Source organism: Geotrypetes seraphini, chromosome 10, assembly GCF_902459505.1.
Source record: "Geotrypetes seraphini chromosome 10, aGeoSer1.1, whole genome shotgun sequence".
In the NCBI taxonomy this organism is placed as follows: Eukaryota; Metazoa; Chordata; class Amphibia; order Gymnophiona; family Dermophiidae; genus Geotrypetes; species Geotrypetes seraphini.
Genome location: NC_047093.1, coordinates 98,210,452 through 98,236,562, shown reverse-complemented (window position 1 = coordinate 98,236,562; position 26,111 = coordinate 98,210,452). Strand labels below are relative to the sequence as shown.

At 44.0% G+C, this 26,111-nt stretch overlaps 1 protein-coding gene across 1 annotated transcript in view; it reads right to left on the bottom strand.

Annotated features, from left to right (window-relative positions):
• Positions 1-10,722: 10,722 nt before the first annotated feature.
• Positions 10,723-26,111, bottom strand: part of EDF1 (endothelial differentiation related factor 1) — an 88,546-nt gene continuing 73,157 nt past the window's right edge. The window contains exons 4-5 of the mRNA XM_033961300.1: positions 18,147-18,240; positions 10,723-11,302 (exon numbers count right to left, since the gene is read on the bottom strand). Coding sequence (XP_033817191.1) covers positions 11,241-11,302; positions 18,147-18,240 — 156 coding nt within the window. The 3' untranslated portion in view covers positions 10,723-11,240. The remainder of the gene's footprint in view (positions 11,303-18,146; positions 18,241-26,111) is intronic.

Sequence of the window (26,111 nt, the reverse complement as noted above, 5' to 3'; positions counted from 1 at the left end):
AAATACAGTAGTACACTTGAAATGGTAACAGTGTTTAGTGGACAGATTCCTGGAAGTATCTAGTATGGCTGATACTGGAGCAGAAAGATAAAATTCAGCTATTCATTAGGAGAGAGGTACCAGACTGTGAAAGCTAGGAACATAAATTGGAATGGAGAGGGATCCTTTGTTCTGAGTCAGCAGAGTTGGGAAAAATCTGTAGTGGAATGGGTTCCCTGACACTGGAGTTGAAGTGTAAACCAGGGTTGCTTCGGCCACTTGGTGCTATGAAAATCATGGCAGCCAGCTCCTCAGTTTGAACAGTCTTTCCTATCTGAGGAATTGGAAGGAATGCACCCGACTCCAGATGATGAGGTGAGAGTAGTTTGGAAAAGAAGTGTGGAAGTTTGTGATTGCTGGAAGATGCAAAAAAATTTGTGGCGTTCCCCAGGTTGAGCAGATCTAATGTAATACAGCCGAGCTGAGAGATTGCTTGTGAGGTTGAAGGAATCTGCTCAGTTTGTCTGCCAGAGCATTTTGCTTGCCTGCTAGATATACAGCCTTGAGAAAGATGTTGCGTGGAATGGCCCAAGACCAAAATCTGTATCGCTTCCTAGCAGAGAAGGAAAGAGGCTGTGTCTCCTTGTTTGTTTATATAGTATATAGTACATGGCTACTTGATTGTTCTGTCCAGATCAATATTACTTTGTTGAGAAGGTGATCATGAAAAGTTTGAAGTGTGTTGCAAGTCGCTCGTAACTCTAGAAGATTCACGTGAAAAGATTTTTCTTGAACACTCCCAGTGTCTGAGTGTGAAATCCATCTAGGTGGGCTCCCCACCCATACATGGAGGCATCTTCTGTTGGTATCTTCTGATGCAGAGGAACATGGAACGGTAGGCCCCTGGAGAGATTCTTTGCATTCAACCACCACAGAAGGGACTGACCAAAGTGGGGAGGTAGCCTCAAGTTGATGGGAAAGCGGAGAGCAAGATGGCCGCGGTGCAGTGAGGACGCTATCGGTTCTCCTGCTTTAACCATTTTCCTCGAGAGTCGGGTTAATTTTCTTTAGCTTGACATGCCGAAAAGAAGGGGAAGAGCGGCTGCCACAGCCCGGCAGGCTGAACTTACCCCCTGGAAGACAGGAGACGATCCTGAGCTTCTTTTCTTCTTCACCCTGGGGCGAACCAGCTGAGCCGAGGCAGAGGGAAGTCTCGGCCATCGGGAGTGATATTTCACTTAGCCCCGCAGGACCCGAGCCTCCCCAACAGCCGCAAGACCAGGGAACTACGGCAGCTCTGAAGGGACAGGAAGGATCCACCTCGAGAGAGCTGGAGGGCTCACCGGTATCCCTGGTTGCTCAGGCAGAGACTTCAGCGTTGGAGAAGGCAGAGTTGGCATCAGAGGTTGGGGGACAAATTCCATCGGTCCCCCCACTGGTAAGGCCAACTGAATTCACTCTGGAATCCATTTGGACTGCTTTAGACTCATTATACAAATTGTGTGCAGGAACTCTTCCTTTGGTAAATGCACATAATATAAGGATTAACTCTATGCAGGAGGAAATAAAATCTCAGGGGGAAAAGATGGACTGCCTGGATCAACGGGTTCAAGGCATTCAATTAACACAGACTACCTTAATGAAGGACAAATTGCTATTAGTTAGGAAAGTAGAAAACTTGGAAAATTATACTAAAATGTTGAATTTAAGATTACTAAACTTTCCTAAAACTTTAGCATTGACGCCCAAAGATTTATTCTACAAATTTTTGAAAGAGATATTTAAATACCCTGAGAATGGTTTTCCTCCATTACACAAAGTTTATTACCTTCCAGTTTCAAAGAAGGCTTCTAAAACTGAGGCTTCAATAAATTTAAGCTCTATGGATGTTATGAAAATTTTGGAAACCTCAGAGGATGAAGTCATCTCATATTCTACACTTCTGGTGACATTTGTTTTTCAGCAAGATAAAGAGGCACTTCTTAGGCTGTTTTTTAGGCTTAAAGAGGTTTCTATGTTTCCGGATGTATCCAAATTAACTCAATCCCGAAGGAAAGAGTTCCTGGAAATGAGACAATTTGTATTGTCCTTGGGGGCTAAGTTTCAACTCAGATATCCCTGCAAATGTTTGATCTTGTTGGATCATAGTAGTAACATAGTAGATGACGGCAGATAAAGACCCGAATGGTCCATCCAGTCTGCCCAACCAGATTCAATTTAAATTATTTTATTTTATTTCTTCTTAGCTATTTCTGGGCGAGAATCCAAAGCTTTACCCGGTACTGTGCTTGGGTTCCAACTGCCGAAATCTCTGTTAAGACTTACTCCAGCCCATCTACACCCTCCCAGCCATTGAAGCCCTCCCCTGCCCATCCTCCTCCAAACGGCCATGCACAGACACAGACCGTACAAGTCTGCCCAGTAACTGGCCTAGTTCAATCTTTAATATTATTTTCTGATTCTAAATCTTCTGTGTTCATCCCACGCTTCTTTGAACTCAGTCACAGTTTTACTCTCCACCACCTCTCTCGGGAGCGCATTCCAGGCATCCACCACCCTCTCCGTAAAGTAGAATTTCCTAACATTGCCCCTGAATCTACCACCCCTCAACCTCAAATTATGTCCTCTGGTTTTACCATTTTCCTTTCTCTGGAAAAGATTTTGTTCTACGTTAATACCCTTTAAGTATTTGAACGTCTGAATCATATCTCCCCTGTCTCTCCTTTCCTCTAGGGTATACATATTCAGGGCTTCCAGTCTCTCCTCATACGTCTTCTGGCGCAAGCCTCCTATCATTTTCGTCGCCCTCCTCTGGACCGCCTCAAGTCTTCTTACGTCTTTCGCCAGATACGGTCTCCAAAACTGAACACAATACTCCAAGTGGGGCCTCACCAATGACCTGTACAGGGGCATCAACACCTTCTTCCTTCTACTGACTACACCTCTCTTTATACAGCCCAGAATCCTTCTGGCAGCAGCCACTGCCTTGTCACACTGTTTTTTCGCCTTTAGATCTTCGGACACTATCACCCCAAGGTCCTTCTCCCCGTCTGTGCATATCAGCTTCTCTCCTCCCAGCATATACGGTTCCTTCCTATTATTAATCCCCAAATGCATTACTCTGCATTTCTTTGCATTGAATTTTAGTTGCCAGGCATTAGACCATTCCTCTAACTTTTGCAGATCCTTTTTCATATTTTCCACTCCCTCTTCGGTGTCTACTCTGTTACAAATCTTGGTATCATCTGCAAAAAGGCACACTTTTCCTTCTAACCCTTCAGCAATGTCACTTACATACATATTGAACAGGATTGGCCCCAGCACCGAACCCTGAGGGACTCCACTAGTCACCTTTCCTTCCTTCGAGCGACTTCCATTAACCACCACCCTCTGGTGTCTGTCCGACAGCCAGTTTCTGACCCAGTTCACCACTTTGGGTCCTAACTTCAGCCCTTCAAAAGTTTGTTCAACAGCCTCTTATGAGGAACTGTATCAAAGGCTTTGCTGAAATCCAAGTAAATTACATCTAGCATATGTCCTCGATCCAGCTCTCTGGTCACCCAATCAAAAAATTCAATCAGGTTCGTTTGGCACGATTTACCTTTTGTAAAGCCATGTTGCCTCGGATCCTGTAACCCATTAGATTCAAGGAAATACACTATCCTTTCTTTCAGCAACACTTCCATTATTTTTCCAACAACTGAAGTGAGGCTCACCGGCCTGTAGTTTCCTGCTTCATCCCTGTGACCACTTTTATGAATAGGGACCACATCCGCTCTCCTCCAATCCCCAGGAATCACTCCCGTCTCCAGAGATTTGTTGAACAAGTCTTTAATAGGACTTGCCAGAACCTCTCTGAGCTCCCTTAGTATCCTGGGATGGATCCCGTCTGGTCCCATCGCTTTGTCCACCTTCAGTTTTTCAAGTTGCTCATAAACACCCTCCTCCGTGAACAGCGCAGAATCTACTCCATTTTCTCGTGTAACTTTGCCAGACAATCTCGGTCCTTCTCCAGGATTTTCTTCTGTGAACACAGAACAGAAGTATTTGTTTAGCACATTTGCTTTCTCCTCATCACTCTCCACATATTTGTTCCCAGCATCTTTCAGCCTAGCAATTCCATTTTTTATCTTCCTCCTTTCACTAATATATCTGAAAAAATTTTTATCTCCCTTTTTTACATTTTTAGCCATTTGTTCTTCCGCCAGTGCCTTCGCCAAACGTATCTCTCTCTTGGTTTCTTTCAGTTTCACCCTGTAGTCCTTTCTGATCAACATTCATATATTTTTTTTGATCCCCCCAACTACGATTTTTTCTTGAGGCTAAAGGGGTAACGCTGTCCAGTGCTCCCACAGTGGAATAAGGTCTAGTTTTCATTTATTTGAAGAAGTAACACTGCATTTTTGTATTATAAAATTCTGTATAATATAAGACCCTACTAATGTGAATTGCTTTTCCAATAATGTGGACTTTTGTTTAAGAGATGATTGATACTGTAATGGAAGTTGTTTAGTTTTCCCTTTTTTCTTTTTAATTAATGTGTTTAATCTCTCTTTCCTATATACATACTGTATGAATGTATATTTATAAAATTAAATAAACAATTAAAAAAAAAAAAAAAAGTTGATGGGAAAGCGGATCTGTGGCGTGCGACCACTGAGGATATTTGAGATGAAGACATGCAAATGGGGTTACATGGATTGTTAAGGCCGTGTGTCCTAAGAATCGCATCATCTGTCGTGCCGTGATAATTTGGACAGTAGATACATGATTGCAGAATTGAAGTAGAGTGTCTAGTCTCTGTTGAGGAAAGTAAGCATGAGTTTGAGTTATGTTTAGGAGAGCCCCAATGAATTCCAGATTCTGGATTGGTTGGAGATGGGACTTTTAGTAGTTGACTACAAACCCTTCCAGAAGACGTATGGTTGAGTTGACAGCTGACTGAGCAGCTTTGAAGTGATGCCTTTATCAACCAGTTTTCCAGATAAGGGAATACATGACACCCGTAAGAGCGGAGTGTTGCAGCCACTACAACTAAACACTTCGTGAATACTCTGGGTGCTGGTGCTAGGCCAAAAAGTAGCACCCTGTATTGGAGATGAGGTGCTCCTATTTGAAAGCGTAGATATTTTTTGTGATCTGGAAGAATGAGAATATGTGTATATACTTCCTCGAGATCTAGAGAACAAAGCCAATTGTTCTTTTCGAGAAGGTTCTCAAGGAGATCATGCGGGATTTCTCCTCGACTAGGTATTTGTTGAGAGCGTGGAGATCATGAATTGGACAGAGACCTCTGTCTTTTTTGGTATGAGGAAGTATTTGGAGTAGAACCCCTGGCTCCTCTGCAGAGGAGGTACTGGTTCAATGGAATTGAGTTGCAGTAGGGCCGAAAGTTCCTTATGCAGGGAGGTCTGCTGAGGATTGAAAAAGTACTCTTTTGGAAGTTTGTTTGGAGGGATTTCTTAGATTTAGAGACAGAGTGGCCATACTTTGCTCATGCCTGGTAATTTTTTTGTGTGGCTTCCTCAATCTTCTTCTAACAGTTCATCTCCCAAACAAGGGATATTGGCTAGACAGTCTTGAATGTTGGGATTCAAGTCTGATACTTGAAGCCATGCTGATGCTCTAGAGCAGGGGTAGGCAATTCCAGTCCTCGAAAGTCACAGGTAGGTCAGGTTTTCAGGATATCTACAATGAATATGTATGAGATGGATTTGCATTGTTGATAAAGATTTCCAGTTTTTAACATCTGGAGTGGATTATGTGGCCAATGCTCTGACCTTTTCAGAGTAGTCAGCAAAATGTCAGCTTACTCCATTTCCACCCGCAGAATGCTATGGATTAGGCAGTGGGCAGGCGATTCTTCCTCTAAAGGTGACCCTGAGTAAACTTCCATTCAAGAGACAATTACTCTTTGGGAAAGGTCTGGATGATCTTATGGCCAGCATGCAGGATTGTAAACCAAAGTCCTTACCTGTAAGGATGGAACACAGCGAACACACACACACACACAAAGGCTACGAGTTGGGAAGGAGGCGTTGCCAGTGGCTCGTTCTGAACCCCTTTTATTATGCTTCTATGCTGACATCATAGTAATGCCTTTAATTACATGTCTAATGATTGGTGGAAATAAACTCACATGCATTTACATCATATCACCCTCAACTCTGCACGTAGGCAATGCCTGATTAACACGTTGACAAACCCTGAGTCTCTGCACACATCCAAGGCCTGTCAGCTGATGTCCTTTCCAAATAAGGACTAGTTAAATTAAGATAAGGGTTAATTTGTGACATGTAAAGGGGGAGAGAGGGAATGATTCAGCATTTCTTTCACAGGGACCAGGAAATCAGTGTGCTGATCTCGCCCTGTTTCAGAATGGCATCCTCACACTTACCAGACAGCAGGCTTCAAGCCCCTAGAGGGTCAAGTCACGGTAATTTCGGGCCTCCAGGTGATATGAGTTCTTGGGAGGGCCTTTGAGCATTTCAAAATTCTAGACAAAGATTGGGGGGGGGGGGGGACCAAGCACCCTCATTCTTCAGGATCCTGCTCCACCATAGCTCCAAAGAAGCAGTTATGACGCCAAGCCGTCAACTGAGCTTCCACACATCGGAGGGAGGTTATCGGCCTATTGGGGCAAGTGGGCGGAGATCAATACAGATCGCTGAGTGTTAGATGTTATAAAGTAGGGGGGTATAAGCTTGAGTTATTTCATCCTCTCCCGGACCTTTTTCTACGCTTCCCTGGTGAGGAAGCTGGAAAAAAACAGCAAAAGTCAGAGTGACAGTGAAAAGATTACTGGATCTGGAAGCTATAAAACCTGTACCAGAGGAAGATGCGGGCTTCAGCAGATATTCAATATACTTCATAGTGCCCAAGAGAGGCTCAGAAGACTGGAAGGCCCATTCTAGATATCAAAGCAATTAATGCAGCCTTCAATATTTTTTTTTTTATTTAAAAATTTCTTACTTGCTACATCCTGCAGTTCTGTGCAAGTCACAAGAAAACTCAATTAACAACATACTTCACAGTAAAACAGCCTCACATACACAATAAATCAACATAAAAACAGCATCGCTAAAAAAATACTATTTTAATCAATTTCTTAAAGCTTAATAAGGATGGTGCTCTCTTTGCTTCAAGCGGCAAGGCATTCCATAACTTGAATTGCTAGCATTGAGTGGCGGCGATAGCCTAGTCTCACCTGCTTCAAAGATAGCATCTCTAAACAGAATTGCTCATCAGAACATAGTGCCCGACTTGGCTGATATAAATTTAAAAAGATTGCTCATCACTGTCGTTACATTTCTGAATGGAGTAAGTCAGATTAGTGGCACTGGGGGAATTTCTCACCTCCCTGGATTTAACGGAGGCTTATCTGCACATAACCATTTTTCCAGAGCACAAGTTTTTGTGGTTCTATGTGCTGGAGCAACACTTCCAATTTGCAGCCTTGCCCTTCAGGCTGGCCATGGCACCATAGATCTTCATCAAGATAATGGTGGTAGTCGCAGAGCACCTACACAGAACGGACATACAACTTCATCCGTACTTGGATGCAGTGGTCGCCACCATTATAAAGATGCAGGAAGAAGTAGACTATAGTAGCCTTTTCCAAGGCCTGGAAGTACACCGCTCAAAGGAATGAAGACCCGAGCTCGGCACTGATCCTCACCTTTCCTGCAGAAAGTTCTAGAAAAAGGCCTAGTGGTTGGCTCCTTGAAAGTTCAAGTTGCAAGGTCTCCTGTTTTGGGCTCAGGATTAATAGAGCACTGTAGCCACATATCCGGATGTTGCTAGGTTTTTGAAGGGGGAGTTACACTTCCACCCTCTGATGCGACAGCCTTGTCTGACATGGAATCAATTTGGTCCTCTGGATGTTAGGCAGAGCGCTCTATGAACCTTTAGAGAAAGCTTCCTTAATGAACCTCACCGTCAAGATGGTTTTTTTGGTGGTGATCACCTCCGCCTGAAGAGTTTTGGAACTTCAGGCTTTGTCCTGCAGAGATGCATTTCTTAGGATTTCAGATGCAGGTGTGGTCTTGCAGAGCTCCTTCTTTCTTACCGAAAGTGGTTTCCTTTTTTTCTAAACCCCATAATTTATTGTAACCAGTCCATTCTTCTTATCCTCATGTTCCTATAAATGATTGCAGAGTCTGTATTGTTCTATGGTTTGTGTTTCAGCCCCCCTTTTTTTAATGACATTGTAAACCACTTAGATTTTAACCCTGGTTTTATATTTGTGGTATATCAAATAAACTGAACTTGAACCAGGAAGTATGCTTGCCTGCCTTCACACTCTCTGGATTGAGAAAAAGTGATTGGGTATTGAAATCTTTGGATGGCCGTAGACTCTTACTATGGTATCTGGACATTACAAATGAATTTTGATTGTTGGATCATCTGTTTGTATTGGCTGGGGCAGCCCATAAAGGTCAACCAGTCTTGAAAGACTGTTTCCAGACGGAGCCATACTGCCATTTCTTCAGACTATATCTGAAGTAGAAAACATCCACCTACATCCATAAAGGCACACTCGATAAGGAGTATTGCTTCCTCATGGGCAGAATCTTCTGTGGTGCCCCAGAAGAAATCTGTAGTTGCTACTTAGTTTTACAGAGTAGACATAGTGGCCGAACAGGACTCTGCATTTGGATCTTCAATTCTGAAGGCAGGGACTACTGTTACATCCCACATGTTCAGGAATGGAGTGCCTGTTGCATCTGTTGCATCAGAAGGCAAGATTAGGTTCTTACCTCATTAATCTTCTTTCTGGTAGACAAACACTATATTTCTAAAACCCGCCCTGTCAGATATTCATTGGGCCTGCTTGCTGCCTCAATGATGCCTGGGAATTTGGACATCTTGTTTCTTTTGTCCAGCCTTGTCAGGATAGAATATGCAACTGACGCATTGAAGAAACTAGGGGATATCTATAAAATCTCCCACGCTCTTAATACAGATTGCACTCAAGTTAGTGACTTGTTCAGGTTCACCTTGTTCTTTACTGTACATGGTTAAAAGTTGTTAAATCTATATGTTTAATGTTATGAGCAGAACAGATATGTTTTTCAGAGAGTGTCCCAGTACCCCTCCCTATCTTATTTCCTCTCCAGGGCTGATAAGAACATAACAATAGCCTTACTAGGTCAGACCAAAAGTCCATCAAGCCCAGTAGCCCGTTCTCTCGGTGGCCAATCCAGGTCACTTATACCTGACCAAAACCCAAGGAGTAGCAATATTCCATGCTACCGATCCAGGGCAAGCAGTAGCTTCCCCCATGTTTTTTTCAATAACAGACTATGGACTTTTCCTCCAGGAACTTGTCCAAACCTTTCTTAAAACCAGCTACATTATCCAGTCTTACCACAACCTCTGGCAATGCATTCCAGAGCTTAACTATTCTCCAATTGAAAAAAAATTTCCTCCTATTGGTTTTAAAAGTATTTCCCTGTAACTTCATTGAGTGTCCGTCTTTGTAATTTTTGACAGAGTGAAAAATCGATCCATTTGTACCCATTCTACTCCACTCAGGATTTTGTAGGCTTCAATCATATCTCCCCTCAGCTATCTCTTTTCCAAGCTGAAGAGCCCTAACCATTTTAGTCTTTCCTCATATGAGAGGAGTTCCATCACCTTTATTATCTTGGTCGTTCTTCTTTGAACCTTTTCTAATGCCACTATATCTTTCTTGAGATAAGGATACCAGAATTGAATGCAATACTCCAGATGAGGTCACCCATGGAGTGATACAAGGGCATTATAACATTCTTAGACTTATTAACCATCCTATTTTTAATAATCCCCAACATCCTGTTTGCTTTCTTGGCTGCCACCACACATTGGGTGGAAGGTTTCATTGTATTGTCTACAATGATACCTAAATCTTTTTCTTGGGCGCTAATCCCCAAGGTGGACCCTAGCATCCGGTAACTGTGATTCAGGTTATTCTTCCCAATGTGCATCACTTTGCATTTGTCCACATTAAATTTCATCTGCCATTTGAACGCCCAATCTCTCAATTTCCTAAGGTCCACCTGCAATTTTTCACAATCCGCATGTGTTTTAACAATTTTGAACTGTTTAGTGTCATCTGCAAATTTAATCACCTCACTCATCTTTCCAATTGCTTTGATACGAAGGAAATGAAGGACAGCCCAGATGGATGGGAGAAGCAAAAAGAATGGTAATAAAGCTCCCTACAAAAGTGTTCATAAGTAGACTACCCACATGCTTGGAAATGGAGTGTTTGTCTACCAGAAAGATTAACAAGGTAAAAATGTAATCTTTTCTTCAGCCTGAACAAGTACGTCCTAAACCTGTCTTGGGGGAATCCCTAGCCGGTCAGATTTTCAGGATATCCTGAAAACCTGATTGGCTGGGGGTCCTCCCAGGACAGGTTTAGGAACCACTAGTTTATTTATTCATTCATTCAATTTTCTACACCGTTCTCTTGGGAAGCTCAGAACGGTTTACATGAATTTATTCAGGTATTCAAATATTTTTCCCTGTTTGTCCCGACAGGCTCACAATCTGTCTAATGTACCTGGGGCAATGGAGGGATTAAGTGACTTACCCAGGGTCACAAGGAGCAGTGTGGGTTTGAACCCACCTCAGGGTGCTGAGGCTGTAGCTTTAACCACTGCGCCACACTCTCCTTACACCTGGTCAATTTATATTTTCTCTTCATTCTCTACCCAAATGAGATTTGACTTTAAAAAGAATAACCAAGACTCATTCTGAAGAAGGGTAACAAACTTTATTTTAGAGACTTTCCTTCAAATGGGTTAGGAAGGCATATAGTTGTATAATGACTGCAGTTTTAAACCACAATCAGCCCAAAACAAGCATGTAGCATACCAAAAATTGAATCTCTCCCCTTCCCCAGTTAACTAGTCAAGCTATTAACTTGATGCCAACCAACTGAAAGAGACAAAGACAACCCAACTGCTTGAATGTTAAGCTTCTCCTACACATTATCTGGCATATTTAGCAGCATGTTAAAGTTCTATATTTTTAATTTTTTTTTCACTCTTCAATCTCCAAAAGGGAAAGTGAACAAAATCATTTCTACCTTTGTTTCATAACACAAAAAAAAAAAAAAAAGATAAAAGTGCGAACATTAACACAATTACTCCCCAGAAGAAAATCTTAAACCCTCTTGCATTCAGCTTGGCAATGCAGAAAGACTCAGGCTGTTGGAAAGATAACCAGCCAGACGAGATCAGCCTAGACAAACTGATTTCGAGGCTTTGTTTTCATTTCTTTTTGGGACCCACATCAAGTGGTTTTCCAATGTCTTTTCCCCGTAGTTTAAGACCTGTACAGAGGTGGGAGTGAAGAAAAAAAGTAGATTTAAAATTGGGTGGGAGACCATACAAAGCACCTGTGATCATCTATTTTTCAAGCAGATTGTTTGAGAATCTTCAAAGCAAGACTCAATCCTTTATGGACCAAAGTGAGCCCCCCTCCAATGACAGTTAGCCAGAGGAATCCTAGTTTGATGATACAGCCAGCCTGGCAACTTGCAGCATGTAACTACACAAGGTCTGTTTCCCAATCACTCCATCTCAGTCCATGTTCCCTTCTCCCCAATCTCCCTTTCTCCAGTTCTCTCCTATTCCAACCACTCCTTCAACCAGTCAGACTCCATATGAGCTCTCTTCTACTTTGGATGCCTGATGCCAGTGCCTCAACATCTGTTCTGTTTTCAAGTGGTACTGCAGAATGCTTTCCTGCACTTGGTAAGTTTGAACCACATGGTACCAAAAGAAAAACAGAACTGCTGTTCTGGAAAAAACAAGATTGTGTTGAGAACATTGGGGCCCTTGTCAACCCTTAAAATGGCTATCACAGGTCTATGGATTTACAATGAAATGACATAATCTTGGAAGTATGTCTCACGCCACCTGTTTGATCAGACATGTAAGCATGGCCACAATTTATCTCAACACTGTAGGTCTGCCACTGTGGTAACAGGAATATAAAATTACAATGATAATCTAAGGATCAACAAATATGTCAAATGAGATAACATTAAGTGAGTGACTTGATAATGTGTTAGCTTGGGTACCAGCACACTAGCCACCTCTTTTATGAAACTGCAATAGCAATTTCTAGTGCACGGAGCTGCGCTGAATGGCCTGTGCTGCTCCTAACGCTCATAGGAACTCAATGAGCATAAGGAGCAGCGCAGGCCATTCAGCACGGCTCCCCGTGCTAGAAACTCCTCGTAAAAGGAGGCCTAAGTGTACAGCCTATGTAAACACCCAAGAGAATGAAAGCATCCAGCAGTACATTGCAAAGTCAGCATGTGGATATATATACAGAGCCGTACAAAAGTTTTGCATCACCTCCAAGTAATACATTGTTCTGTCTTTCTTGCTGGATCACAGCAATATTTCCGACACCTATTGCTGCATATTATATACTGATGTGTTCAGAATTTTATGCACCCTGCACATTTTAAATTGATTTAGGACTTCAGGATTTAAGACTTGTAACGCATAAACTGTGGAATGTCAAAAATGTCAATACTTCGCATCAAAATCAAATTGAAACAGTCCAATCAGATCATACCAGTGTTCTCCCTAGCACGTTTTAGCCGGGCGTTCCGCCCGGCTAATTTAAATGAGCACCCGGCTGTCATCTCGGTATTGTATCTCTGCCCGGACTGATGCACGGACTGATGCACTGACATCAAAAGTCATCAGTTATTTTTTTGCACTTGGGTGTGGCTGGCGACTGCTACAAGTAGCATCCGACCACAGGTGGAGGTTGCCAAAGGCATGCGCCAGTCGATCAGGTGACCCTTAGTGCTCCTCTCCCACGACACGCCCCACCACTTTTCTTGTCTGGTGACCTGCCCTCCTTTAATGCTAGTTCCTGTTTCCGGCAAAGCGGGACGCCTCAGCAGGAGCGAAATTGTGGCATGGCTGAAGGGCTGCCGGAGAAGGAAAGTTGCTGGATGGTTCCGTAACTAAAAACAGTATCCACTGCCGCCGTCGCAAGCTCAGGTTCAAAAACATAATCCACCGCCACAAGGTCTGGTCCTGCACACAGTTATCCTGAGCAGTTTTGTCCTTCCAAACGAAGGAATTGTTGGCGCGGTTTTATCATAGCACTTTTGTCCTTTGCTCAATTGATGTGCCACCTTGTGGGATTGGTCTAGAGTAGCTAAAGGAGAGAAGAATTGGCAGGGTTCACGGGGAGGAGAATCTGGTCCCCGAATGAGTATGACTTGGTATCTTTCATAAAATATCTTGTATTGTTAATGTTAATCTGAATGTTCTCATTTGAAACAGAGAATATGAAGACCTATTTATTCAGTTTAATTATTGATACTGTGCCATAAACTCCAGTTGATTTTCAGTTATCCTATGTTTTGAGATTTTCTGTGCTTGTGGCATACCTTCTTATGTTCTTGAATATTTCTATCTTTTGCTTTTTTTTTTTTTTTTTTTGGGGGGGGGGGATTTAATGGTTCACAGCATTATAGTTTTGTTTTGTTTTTTCTAGTCTCATCTTCTGTTACTAGCTAAGGAAGGTGCCTAGCCTATATGAATTGAGTTACCTTAGTCCAATTCTAGGGCTTGTAACAAGGACACAGTGAGACATAATGTTTCATTGTCAAAGAGAGTGAGAGAGACAGAAAGACCTGGAACAAAGGTGGGAGGACTCAAAATGTTAGAAGAAGGAAGGTAGAGAGGGAGAAACCTGAAACAAAGGGGAGGCAGAAGGCAGGGGGCAGATGTTGAACTTAGGGGTGTATAGAGGGAAGAGAGGGGAAAAGACTGCAGCGAGGTGGAAAAATTCTGGACCAGGGAGGGAGAAAGTAAAGAGAGAGAGAGGCAGAGAAGGACCTGGAAGAAAGGAGAACAAATGCTGGACATGGGGGGGGAGGGGGGGTTGTAAGCAGAAGAAAGATAGAGGCTTGGACCAAAGGAGCAGACTGGATGGGCCATTTAGTCTTTATCTGCCATCATGTTTATATGACATGAGGCAGATGCAGACAGAAGAGACGGAGGGAGGAGGGGGAGACCCTGAGGAAGAACAGAGAGATGTAAGATCATAACAGAGGAGGGAGAGAAAGGGAGACATGTTGCCAATAGGGGTGGAAGAGAGAGAGGAAGAAAAGTTAGACTCATATGAAGGGAGAGAGAGAGATGTTGGTTGGGGGAGGGAATGAGGACTGGAGGAGAGGAAGCATTCAGGAGGCAGAGAGAAAGACAAGTTGGACTGGTGGAATGAAGGGAGAAATGTTGGATGTGGCAGTAGAGGGAGTGGGAGAGATGCACTCTGGATCTGTTTCTCCACTCCCTTTGCAGCAGGTTAGGGAATGAGAGGGAGACATGTTGTCAATAGGGGCGGAGGAGAAAAGTTGGGCTCATGGAGGGACAGAGAGATGTTGGTTGGGGAATGGAATGAGGTTTGGAGGAGAAGAAGCATGCAGGAGGAAGAAAAAAATATTGGATGCACAGTCTGAAGGAATTGCAACCAGAGACTCATGAAATCACCAGACAACAAAGGTAGGAAAAATGATTTCATTTTCAATTTAGGGATCAAAATGTGTCAGTTTTGAGAATTTATATCTGCTGTCTATATTTTGAACTATATTTGTCTATTTTTCTATAGTTGTTACTGAGGTGACATTGCATATTTTAAAGTCATCTGCCTTGATGTCTTTGAAAAATAAAACAAATATAAATGATAATTATCATATTCTCTGCATACAGTATGCTTTGTGTTTTTTTAATTTTGTGGTTACCATTGTGAATTAATATGATTATATTGTGTGTACATGAAAAATGAATGGAAGAAATTGCATTACAATTAGTACTATTATAATGGGGTGGGGTCAGGGGCAGAGCTTGGGCTGGGGTACTCAGTTGGTATTTGTTAGACTTAGGGGGTACTTGGCTTGAAGAAGTGGAGAAACACTGGTCTAGGTGATTATGGAGTTCACTCAATAAGGGCCCCTTTTACAAAGCCACAGTAGCAATTCTCCCATGCCAAATGCACCAAAGTCCATTCAATTCCTATGGGCTTCAGTGTATTTGCTGTGGCAGAATTGCTATGTCTTAAAAACCAGATTGCTGGGAATGCAAAGCATTAACTGATTCAACATAAATTTGAAGTTGGTTCAATATCACACTCTCAAGTACGGTAGTTTTGAAAGAAATGGAAGGTTTGATACTGGCCAATAGTTATTCGGGTCGGAATATGAGGATCTGCATTACTTTTTTTCAAGGGTGGCTTAAATGCTACTGGAACACTGCCTAAGTGTCAAACCTTAAAAAAGAAAGTCATATTGTGCATTGGAAAATACAGTAATTAATAACAATTAACTAATAAAAATAGTGCACATTTAATTTTTCCCCACCACCAAATTTCCCCGCCCAGGTACTTTTTCGTGCCACCCGGCTGGAAAAAATTTCTGGGGAGAACACTGCATACTGTTTTCAACCAATGCCATTTGTTTTGAGGAACCAATCACAGCGCAGCATTCACGTGCATACATGATGAAGCAGGAAAATCAGTTTTCATAACTGTCTGGTACTCCAGTGACAGCATAATCACAACATGGAAAAAGTTTGAAATCTTTCAAAAGAAGAATGTGTGACGGTGGATGTACTTAATGAAGAAGGCTATTCAAGCCGGCAAATTGTAATCAGGGTGTAGTGCAATCAAATTTGCTCAGTAAGAAAAAAGAGATAGGAAATGTGACTGAGGGGCTCGAAGTGGAAGATCACGCAAATCCACTGTGCGAGAGGACAGGGTTGTTCGCCGGATCTCAGTGGCAGATTGCAAACTCACATCACCAGAATTGTCAGCCAAGTGGCAGGAAATGTGTTCAGTGAATGTATCTGCCTCAACAGTACGTAGGTGGTGCCTGGAGTTTGGCTTACGTGGCTGTAGAGCAAGAAAGAAGCCGTTGGTAATGGCGATGCAAAGAAAGCGACGGATTGAGTGGGCCAAAAAGTACAGCATGTGAACTCCAGCGGTGTGGGAAAACATTTTCTTCAGTAATGAGAGTACTTTCTGTGTGTTAAGAGGCCAGTGCAACACGTTTGTAAGACGATTTAAGAATGAGGCTTTCAAACCACAGTGCCTGGACTTGACTGTAAAGCATCCAACAAAAATCATGGTCTGGGGCTGTATGTCAGCCAATGGCATTGGACGCTTTCAGGCGATTGATGGCATAATGAACGGTGCAAAGTATCTCTCTACTTTGCTAAATGTAATGGTTCCATCTGCAAGGAGTCTCTTCCAGGGTGACTTTCACTTCCAGGATGACAATGCACCCTGTCATCGGGCAAAGCTGGTGACAAAGTGGATGACATCGAGCCATATTCAGCAACTGGAATGGCCAGGGCAGTCACCAGATCTCAATCCAATTGAAAATTTGTGGAATAATCTTGCTGTCAAGGTGTTCAAAAAACACCCAAAAACAAAGGACGGGTTGACTGAAGCACTGATTAATGCTTGGCACCATGTTGTACAGCCAGATGAACTTTGAAAATTGGTTCACTCCATGCCTCAATGCTGCAAGCTTGTTCTCAAGAACAAAGGCTGGCCCATAAGTTATTAGAATAGCAGAAAACAACATCCCTCTTCAGGGCTACCTCCTCTTGAAGGGGGTAACAGTTAAAATACAAATAAACTTAGTAGGTATTGAAATAGCTAATGTAATCCATTTTTTGACATTCTGCAATTTATGCATTACAAATCTTAAATCTGAAGTCCTAAATCAATTTAAAATGCGCAGGGTGATAGAGCATAAAATTCTAAACATGTCAGTACATGCCAGGCGTTGGCTGGCATATAAGCTAAGTACATATATAATATGAAGCATAGCTAAAGAAAGATAATATTTATATAAAATAAAAAACACTAATTTATTGGTAAACAGAACATTATATATAGGGGCAGCCAACGATGAAGCGCCACGTAATGCTTCCCACAGGTTTGAATTAACATAGCGGAGGAGTGGTGGGGCTGAGGCTTCCTTATTAATAAGTTTTGTTGTATGTCCAAGCCCATAGGATGAATTGAGTATATAATATGCAGCAGTAGGCATCAGAAATATTGCTGTGCTCCAGCAAGAAAGATGAACAATGTATTATTTGGAGGTGATGCAAAACTTTTGCATGGCTCTGTATCTAAATACCTCATCCTTCTCATCAAGGAATTTAGAGAACTATGGCCAGGATTCTCAAAAAACCGCGTTAAAAAGCTCTTATGGGAGGGGCCTTAAACAACTTGGGCCAATCAGAGCCTCAAGCCCCTCCCCGGATGCATCGGGAAGGGTCCTAAGGCTCTGATTGGCCCAGACACCCCATAGGGCGGCGCTTTAGGCATCCGGGCATCTCTCCCGCTGCATGGGGTGGTCGGGTCCGTGGCAGGATGGTCATGTTGGGTATTTTAGCGCAGCGGGATAGAGTTGGCATCTCTCCTGCTGTGGGGAGGTGGTTGTGTCAGATATTTTAGTGCAGCAGGAAAGATTTGGGCGAAGGGGGTGTTTGCGGCGGTCATGTTGGGGATTTTAGTGCAGCAGGAGAGAATGGGCATCTCTCCTGCTGCGGGGGGGGGGGGGGGCACGGCCAGGATTTTAGGGAATGGGTGTTGCGATACAGCAGAGATAATGGGCATCATTCCTGCTGCATCACAACACAGTGCTTTCTAGACATTTCCGACACTGACTGGCACCCCTGGATCAGTCGCTTTTTTGTCGCCAAAAGCAGATGCCGCTTTTTGAAAACGGCTCAGCATTTTTTAAGAATCCAATGCTGAAGAACCTATTTGCATGTCAGTGTCAGAGGCTGCTAGAAACATTGCTAAAGACGGAGATAATCCCTTTTGATAATCTGCCACTAAACTGCATATAGGCTAAACCGCCGGAAAACAGTTTAGCGACGGCGTTAAACTTTTGAGAATCTTTCTCTCTGAAACTTAACAGGACAGCATTCCCCTGCTTATCAGCATTTTTTGTAACTACTCGTTAAAAAGCAATTTCATGGCTCCATTCCTCCTTTTTCTTCTGTTAAAGAGTGGAACCTCACATTAAGAGATACATTTCAGTCTACTAAAAGAGAACCCAATTTAAATCTCTAAAAAGAGAACGGAGGAAAGCTTGGGTGTACAATTGTCTAAGCAAGTCTCACCAATGGCTCTTTCAATCTTGCCCATCACCTGGTTGCTGGGGATGGCCTTTCCAGTTTCATAATCTGCAATTACTTGAGGCTTCTCATTGATTTTCTAAAGAGAAGATGTTTTAAACACATCAATTCACATACAGTAAATGCTTAGCATGGCATAAAGTCATACACGTTAAGCCATATAATGCACCTTAGGGAATTTCGCACATCATCATTCATAACTACCAGTTATGTGACAATGGAAGACTGCCCCATCATGATGATCAGATACCAACAATAAATCAAAGAACAAGGACAGTAAATACAACATGGCTGACTGCTGGTACCAATAACTGTCACCAGTCACCACTAGTGGTGAGTGTACTGGCCTGGAAGTATACTGGCACATTTTAAAAAAAAAACCCCAAACAAACAAAAAAAAAATTTACTGAAAAATAATCTATGGGACAGCTATGAGCTTAAAGCCCAAACTTCACCGTGTATAGCGGTATATAGATAAGTTTGTTATGTTATAAATAAATAAAAGTCACATTAATGTGCAAGACTGGATCAATTTCCCCCTCCATATTCGTGGGGGTTAGGGGGCAAAGAAGGCCTGCAAATACAAAAAAAAAAATCACTATAGAAGATTAGGTTTATACCTTCGATAATCTTCTTTGTTAGTCCCTGGAGGATTTCATACACTAGGTATTCAATCCCAACCCGCAGTCTGGGTGTTGCAGAAATCTACATCTTTTCTTAACACATGCTCAACCCCCTTAGCCTGAGAGTCAGCAAACAACCTTAGTTCAGTCTCAAAGCCAAGTACATACCTGCAAATCCAGGACAAGGAGAATCCCCATCAACACAAGTAAATCATGAACTGGTTTGCTCTGCAAAATATTACAAGTGAAAAACGGGCAACTCAGAAAAAACACTGAGGAACAATGCAGTGCTGTGTGCAGTGAGCACCCCAAGAAAGGCCTTTGGTAATGTGTATACTCGTAGAAGCTCCCTATAGGATCTGCCAACTGGCTGGAAAAACTTCAAACCTATAATGAGAGTGACTAAGGTAGAAAGGAGCAGGCTACTCCAACAACTGAGTGAAGACAGAGAGGGCAGGCCGTATGGAATCCTCCAAGGACTAACAGAAAGAAGATTATCGACAGTATAAACCTAATCTTCCATTCAGTTATGTCCCTTTTGGATTCCATACGCTAGGTGATGTACCAAAGCCATGGTAGCTAGGGAGGGACAGAAGAGCCTGCCCCCCCAAATGAAAAAAATCAGAACGCGCCACCACATCCATTTGGTAAAACCAGGTAAAAATATGAAGAGAGGACCAGGCAGCTGCCCTACAAATTTCATCAGGACAAATCACGCAAGATTCCACCCACAACGCAGCCACACTTCTTGTCAAGAGTGTTTTAAGGAAAACCAGTGGCTGCTTGCCATGGGCGATGCAAGTCGCAGAAATGGCCACTTGAATCCATCGAGCGATCGAGGACTTGGCCTACCATGGTGAGGCGCAGCAGTGAGAACGAAAAAGTGATCAGACAGCCTGGAACTCAATTTGCGAAGATCTGATCTTTGCGCTCCAAACCTCACTCCGAACCTGTCAAATAAAATGCAGGCAATCTAACCTCTTGATTGACGTGGAAGGCAGAGGAAAACATCTGCGGCCCTAATACGGAGAAAAGATTCCCTGCCCAAAAGAGCAGACACTCTAAAATACACCATGTGGAGATAATGGTGACCAGAAAAACCGTTGTGATCGTTAGGTCCAGAAGAAATTCATCCTACAGTGGTTCAAAGGAAGCCTCACCAAAGCCCTGTAAAATGATAAGAGTCCACAAAGGGAAAGGAAGACGCATGGGAGGACGCAGACGAAGCACCCCCTCCCCCTGGTCACATCTGAAACAGCAGTAAGTGAAATAGTGCCTCTGCGTGCTTGAAAACACGCAAAGCCTGCAACCTGAACTTTCAGGAAGGTCACTGTCAGCCCAGCCTTACATTGCTAGCTGTCAGCATTTTCTGTTGGCCTAACTAATGTCAGCAGAGGCCTATGGGACATTAGATCAATCTGAGAACGAGAGGGCACTCTCTAAAATTGAAAGGGGATAGGATTCTGTATGAACGTAAGGAAGTTCTTCTTCACCCAGAGAGTGGTAGAACTGGAACGCTCTTCCGGAGTCTATCATAGGGGAAAACACCCTCCAGGCATTCAAGACAAAGTTAGACAAGTTCCTGCTGAACCGGAACGTGCTCAGGTAGGGCTAGTCTCAGGGCACTGATCTTTGATCAGAGGGCTGCTGCGTGAGCGGACTGCTGGGCACGATGGACCACTGGTCTGACCCAGCGGCAGCAATTCTTATGTTCTTATGACTCTGGAATGATGATGCAGATAGACCTTAAATGCTCCTGCACAGAATTCACATACATTAAGCATCCAGCCAGGCTGGTTTGTTTATCAAGAAGATATGCTACTTGAATGGGACAAAGAAGCCAGTCACACTAATTCCATCCTGCAAGTGTCACACCTTCCTTATCTGTTAAGCTAACCATTGTTTCAAATAGTTTACAAATTATAAACAGAAAGATACTGGAAAATACAATAGATTCTATTTTTAGAATAAGATTCCAACCTATAAAAGCCTCCTCTCTGCAACACCTCTCTCTCTCTCTCTCAAAAACTATGCCGTAAGACTAAAACACCGTGGGTTCTCCATGGACATTGGTCCCTGCCTGAGAAAACAGATGAAAAGGGAACCGGAAATTCTCATCTCACCAAAGATATACAAGAACCACAGACCCACAGGCGGCAAAGCCAATCCGGAGCCAATTCTCGTCTCACCAAAGATAAACGAAAACCACAGACCATGGGCAGCAAAGCCAATCCGGAGCCACTAGACATACCAGGCCGGAATGCATCACTGTCCGGGGGATGACCTGACCAACCAGAGGCCACAGAGGGAACATCATACAGGAACTCGTGAGCAAGCCAGGGCCAAACTAAGGCATCTGGCCTTAGCTTCCATGCTGTTCATCAACCAAACCCAAACCCCAGCTCTTGTAAGAACAAACAGAATGGCTCCTGTGAAAGGAATCATGTTCCCGAGACCAGGAACTGTCGGCTGAGGAAGACTGCTGAAACTCTAAGCCCATAGGCTGCCAATACAGGGAGAAGCGCTTCCGCCCAGTGGAACGTCAGCAAACATTCTGGCGCAAGAGAGAGAGAGAGAGAGAGAGCAGTAGAGCTCTCTCGTGATGTACATACACCACTGTAGTGGCGTCAAAGAAACTTGCACCACTGTTCTTTCTGAAAGGGCTAGAGAGCGAGTAGCACTAGCTAAATTTCCTGAAGCTCCAGACAATAGATCAACCAATGTTGCGCACCAGGAGTCCACTACCCATGAATGGAGTGGGCCCCGCAATTAGCCTGCAACCCAACAGTTTGTCATCCATCCTAAGTCATCTACTCGGAAATCTGAAGCCAACAACCCTGGCCCAGATCCACAAGCTCAAATTGCTGCTAGCTGGCTCCGTCTAGGGGGAAAACTCAGCAGAGATCACCAAGATATGAGGGACTCCCGTCAAGTGTGCATGGGTGCCCTGCCCAAAGGATCACCTCCAAGGAGGCTGCCCAAGACCCGAGAACCTGCAGATAAAACCAGGCCAAGAGAGCCGGACAGTCCAAGAGAATTCTGATCTGTTGACGAAGGTTCTGTCTACTTGCCCTGAGAAGAAACAGTTGACCCTGTTTAGAGACGAAGAGAAGCCCCAGAAACTCCAGGGACTGGGAGGACGCCAAGTGCCTATTCCTGAACTTGTCAACACGTATAGCAGAGACCCTATCATCCCCACAATGCCTTTGTACACCCAACGAAACGGAGCCTGGAGCATCCACTGTCCCAGGAAGGGTGGACATGGACCTCTGCCGGCAGAAAGCCGTCTCAACTACAATCACTCTGATGGAAGTATGGAAGCTGTCGTGAGGCCAAGGAGCAGAGCTTTGAACTGGAGAGGCAGTTGCAGAACATGGAGATGCAGTTGCAGAACATGGAAACACAGAAACCTGCGATGCTCTGGTTAGAACAAAACATGGATGTAAGCTTCTGTGAGATCCAAGGAACCTAAAACTCCCCTTGAGACAGCAGCTAGCACCGTATACTCCATTGTCCATTCAGAAAAAGGGAATTTGCAAGAAGTGACTGTAGAACCAGAATATGTCTCCAATTCTGAGCCTTTCTGGCACAAGGAAGTATAAGGAGAATCCCCCTAAGCACCCATTCATGGACTGGAACAGGGTCCAGCATCCTGAAAACGCTGCAGAATATTGCAGAACCTGGACTCTTGCCATCAACTTGCTCAAGTCCAGAAACCAAGCTGGAAGCAAGAAAAGGAGGACTAACAAGTGTCCAATGAAAGTCAAGTCTGCCCTGACAAAATGGTAGAAGACAGCCTGCGAATGATGAAGCCACGCCCACCCCTGGCAGCATTGGTGCCTTTTTTTGGTGAGGTGTAGCCACTGCACAAGAACCTTAGGATGCCTGGAATTGGAACCGGGGCAATGTGATCATGGCTCTGGGATTGACTCTAGGAGGAAAAACCTGAGTATCCCCAATGACACCTGCGGAAGGAATGAAGAGGACTACGATCCCTTCCCGACGTCTAGTGAAACTGGTTCACAGGGAGCAACATAGCATTCACAACACCTGAGTAGAGGTCATCCAGACCTATACCCAACAAGAATCTGGCCCTTTAAAAGATGGCTGCTGAAGATGATTGAGACCGCGTCCTCATCCAAAAACAGTCCAAAGAGTTTGGCAGGCATGCACCTCCACAAAGGACGTTTTGCACAGGCCAGATTGACAGGCAAGCGCCATACAGGAAGTGGCCACCGCCACTCAGCTACCTGAGGAAGCTAGAAAAGAAAATTTTGCATCATAAACAGCCTCCTGCAATCCTGAGTGTCCTGAAACTTCACTCCCCAGCACTAGGGAGGGCTGTGCGCTGGAAAACCTGTGCCATGGTGGAATCCACCTCAAGCTGTTCAAACCTGCCAAAAAGCAGGATTCAGGTGATAAAACAGACATAGCTTTAGCAGATTGGAAAGAGCTTTCCAAATTAAATAGCCGATTCCAAATTAAATACAGTGACAGGAGACCAAACAAACAAAATCTGCATGGCAACTGCTGCAATTGAGGTTTGGCACTGCCAGACAAGAGAGCTCCCGATGCCATAAACTGAAAAAGCCCAGACGAGCCCGCCAGCTGTGCCAAACGAGCAGGGTCCGAGGATACGCCGTTCAGAAGAGCCAAATAAATTCTGGTGAAAAGGCCTACTCCGCAACCATGGCAGGGCTCTGTTGAGGTACATGCATCATGTCAAAAGAGTCTGCAGTCATACTGCGCCAGGTTCTAGAACGGCCACTGGGCGAGGTTTTCTTTGGAAGGCACAGACCCAGGCCAGATCCCCAGCCCAAGAGGACATGGAGGAAGTGAAGTCTGAAGCTCCCTCCCCCTTCCCCCAGCATGCTAAGGCACATGATACGCAATTGCTAATCTGGAACCCATCCGGCGCAATGTCCACATTCAATAGATTAGGGGCTGGGGAGTCCATTCCAATCGATTTTGAGTCAAATTGAGTGGTTTTTTTTGAGGCAGAAATCAAAGTTAGAAAAAAAGATTGATTTTAAAACCCAAAGATGGCCGCCCTCACGAATTCATGTCAAAAATAAACAAAAACTGAAAATAAAAAATAGTGATTTGGGGTCTTGGGACCTGAACCCTACCTACAGAAACTGTGAAAAACAAAGTTTAAATTGACCCACAAGCCACCTCCAAAGTTCCCATAGGAAATAATGGAGGTACTCACAGCTCTGTAGTGCCTTTGTGTGTCAGTGTTTTTAAAGCAGCTGAGTGGAAAAAAAGCACAGTTACTTACCGTAACAGGTGTTATCCAGGGACAGCAGGCAGCTATTCTCACATATGGGCGATGTCATCGATGGAGCCCAGATGCAGACGCCTCACAAGCAGACTTGCTTGAAGAAACTCGAAGTTTCAAGTCGCCCGCACCGCGCATGCGTGAGTGCCTTCCCGCCCAGCGCAGGGCGCATCTCCTCAGTTCAGATAGCTAGCAGAGAAGCCAACCAGGGGAGGTGGGTGGGTTGTGAGAATAGCTGCCTGCTGTCCCTTGATAACACCTGTTATGGTAAGTAACTGTGCTTTATCCCAGGACAAGCAGGCAGGTATTCTCACATATGGGTGACCTCCAAGCTAACCAGAATGGGATGGTGGAAGTGTTGGCAATTTAGGAGAATAAATTTTGTAATAGAAACATAGAAAGATGACGGCAGAAAAGGGCTATAGCCCATCAAGCCTGCCCACTCTACTGTCCCACCCCATTAAGTCAGAGTGCTGCTCGACCCACGTAGAGATCCCACGTGGATGTCTCATTTATTCTTAAAGTCGAGCACGCTAGTGGCCTTGATCACCTGCACCGGTAGTTTGTTCCAGTGATCCACCACCCTTTCTGTAAAGAAATACTTCCTGGTGTCACCACCAAACCTCCCTCCTCTGAGTTTGAGCAGGTGCCCTCTTGTGACTGAAGGTCCCTAAGGAAAGAATATGTCGTTTTCCACCTCGACACGACCAGTGACGTACTTAAATGTCTCAACATGTCACCCCTCTCCCTGCGCTCCTCCAGAGAGTAGAGCTGCAACTTGCCCAGTCTTTCCTCGTATGAGAGACCCCTGAGTCCGGAGACATCCTAGTGGCCATTCGCTGGACTGACTCAGCTCGAAGTATATCTTTACGGTAATGTGGCCTCCAGAATTGCACACAGTATTCCAGATGAGGTCTCACCATGGTTCTGTACTGTTTGGCCAAACTGTCCATCCCTTCTGGAGTGGAGAAAGTATCCAGACAATAGTGAGAAGTGAAGGTATGAACCGAGGACCAAGAAGCAGCTCTACAAATTTCCTCAATAGGTGTAGATCTGAGGAAAGCTACTGAAGCTGCCATTGCTCTGACTTTATGGGCTGTGACTTTACTGTGAAGGTGTAATCCAGCCTGGGCATAGCAGAAAGAGATACAAGCCGCCATCCAATTGGAGATGATACGCTTAGAAATAGGATGTCCCAACTTATTTGGATTGAAGGAAACAAAAAGTTGAGGAGCAGTTCTGTGTGGTTTGGTGCGTTCCAAGTAGAAGGCCAAAGCATGTTTACAGTCCAGAGTATGAAGAGCTGATTCTCCAGGATGAGAATGAGGCTTTGGAAAAAACACTGGAAGTATGAAGGATTGGTTGAGATGAAATTCCGAGACCACTTTAGGGAGGAATTTAGGATGAGTATGAAGAACCACTTTGTAATGATGGAACACCGTGAATGGTGGGTCAGCAACTAAAGCTTGCAACTCACTGACTCATCGAGCAGAAGTGAGGGCAATGAGAAACACCACTGTCCAAGTAAGATACTTCAGATGAGCCTTATCAATGGAGGTTTCATGATTTGAGTAAGGACAACATTGAGGTCCCAAACCACATGAGGTGCTTTGAGAGGAGGTTTGACATTGAAAAGTCCTTTCATGAATCTGGAAACCACCGGATAAGCAGAGAGGGGTTTTTCTTCAATAGGCTGATGGAAAGCCGCAATTGCACTGAGATGGACTCGTATAGATGTAGACTTGAGGCCAGAATTGGATAAGTCCAAAACAGAAGATAAGGAGGAATGCTGAGGCTCCTGATGATGAGAAAAACACCATGTAGAAATCTAGTCCATTTTTGGTGATAGCATTGTCTAGTGGTGAGCTTTCTAGAGGCCTCTAAAACGTCTCTTACAGATTGAGAAAACTGAAGAGGGGTTATGTTGAGAGGTACCAAGCTGTCAGGTGTAGAGACTGCAGGTTGGGATGAAGCAGAGATCCTTGACTCTGTGTAAGCAGAGAAGGAAAAACTGGTAGAAGGTATGGCTCCCTGCTGCTAGTTGAA